The 424-nt window shown below is 51.7% G+C and overlaps 1 protein-coding gene across 1 annotated transcript in view; it reads right to left on the bottom strand.

The window, feature by feature from the left end:
• LOC119590394 (chlorophyllase-2-like) overlaps positions 1 to 424 on the bottom strand; it is a 7,689-nt gene that overhangs the window by 4,595 nt on the left and 2,670 nt on the right. The window contains exon 2 of the mRNA XM_037939063.1: positions 133 to 399. Coding sequence (XP_037794991.1) covers positions 133 to 399 — 267 coding nt within the window. The remainder of the gene's footprint in view (positions 1 to 132; positions 400 to 424) is intronic.

Genomic DNA, 424 nt, shown 5'->3' with positions numbered 1-424 from the left:
CACAATGTTTATCCGTTATATCTACATGTGGCACAAACCTGTAATATGAAAAAACTATCTACTTATCTACCTTTTATATGTACATTAATAATAAAGGATACCACTGTGATAAGCATCTGATCGCTGCCTCACCTGAGCATACGCTGATGGAGGTGTCCCCATGGCGAACCCGTCTAGAAAGTACATGAGCGGATATTCCCCGGGACTGGAAGGTACCCACACGTCCAGACTTTGGTTGAGACCCGCCGTGAACAGGGATTTGACTTGGAAGTGGATGAGGTCGTGGGGTCCGGGCTGGTAGGGGTCGAAATCATGGCTGGGGTCCGGGAGGGTGCGGGGGTCGAAGCTCCGAGCGCGGCAGACGGGTAGAGTTGCCAGGATGGCTGGGAGGAACGTCAGCTGTGCGAGAAAAGAGTGATTGGCA

The sequence above is a fragment of the Penaeus monodon genome, chromosome 27 (assembly GCF_015228065.2).
Source record: "Penaeus monodon isolate SGIC_2016 chromosome 27, NSTDA_Pmon_1, whole genome shotgun sequence".
Classification (NCBI taxonomy): Eukaryota; Metazoa; Arthropoda; class Malacostraca; order Decapoda; family Penaeidae; genus Penaeus; species Penaeus monodon.
Note: the sequence above shows the minus strand (reverse complement) of the source record. Positions and strands in the feature narration are given on the sequence as shown.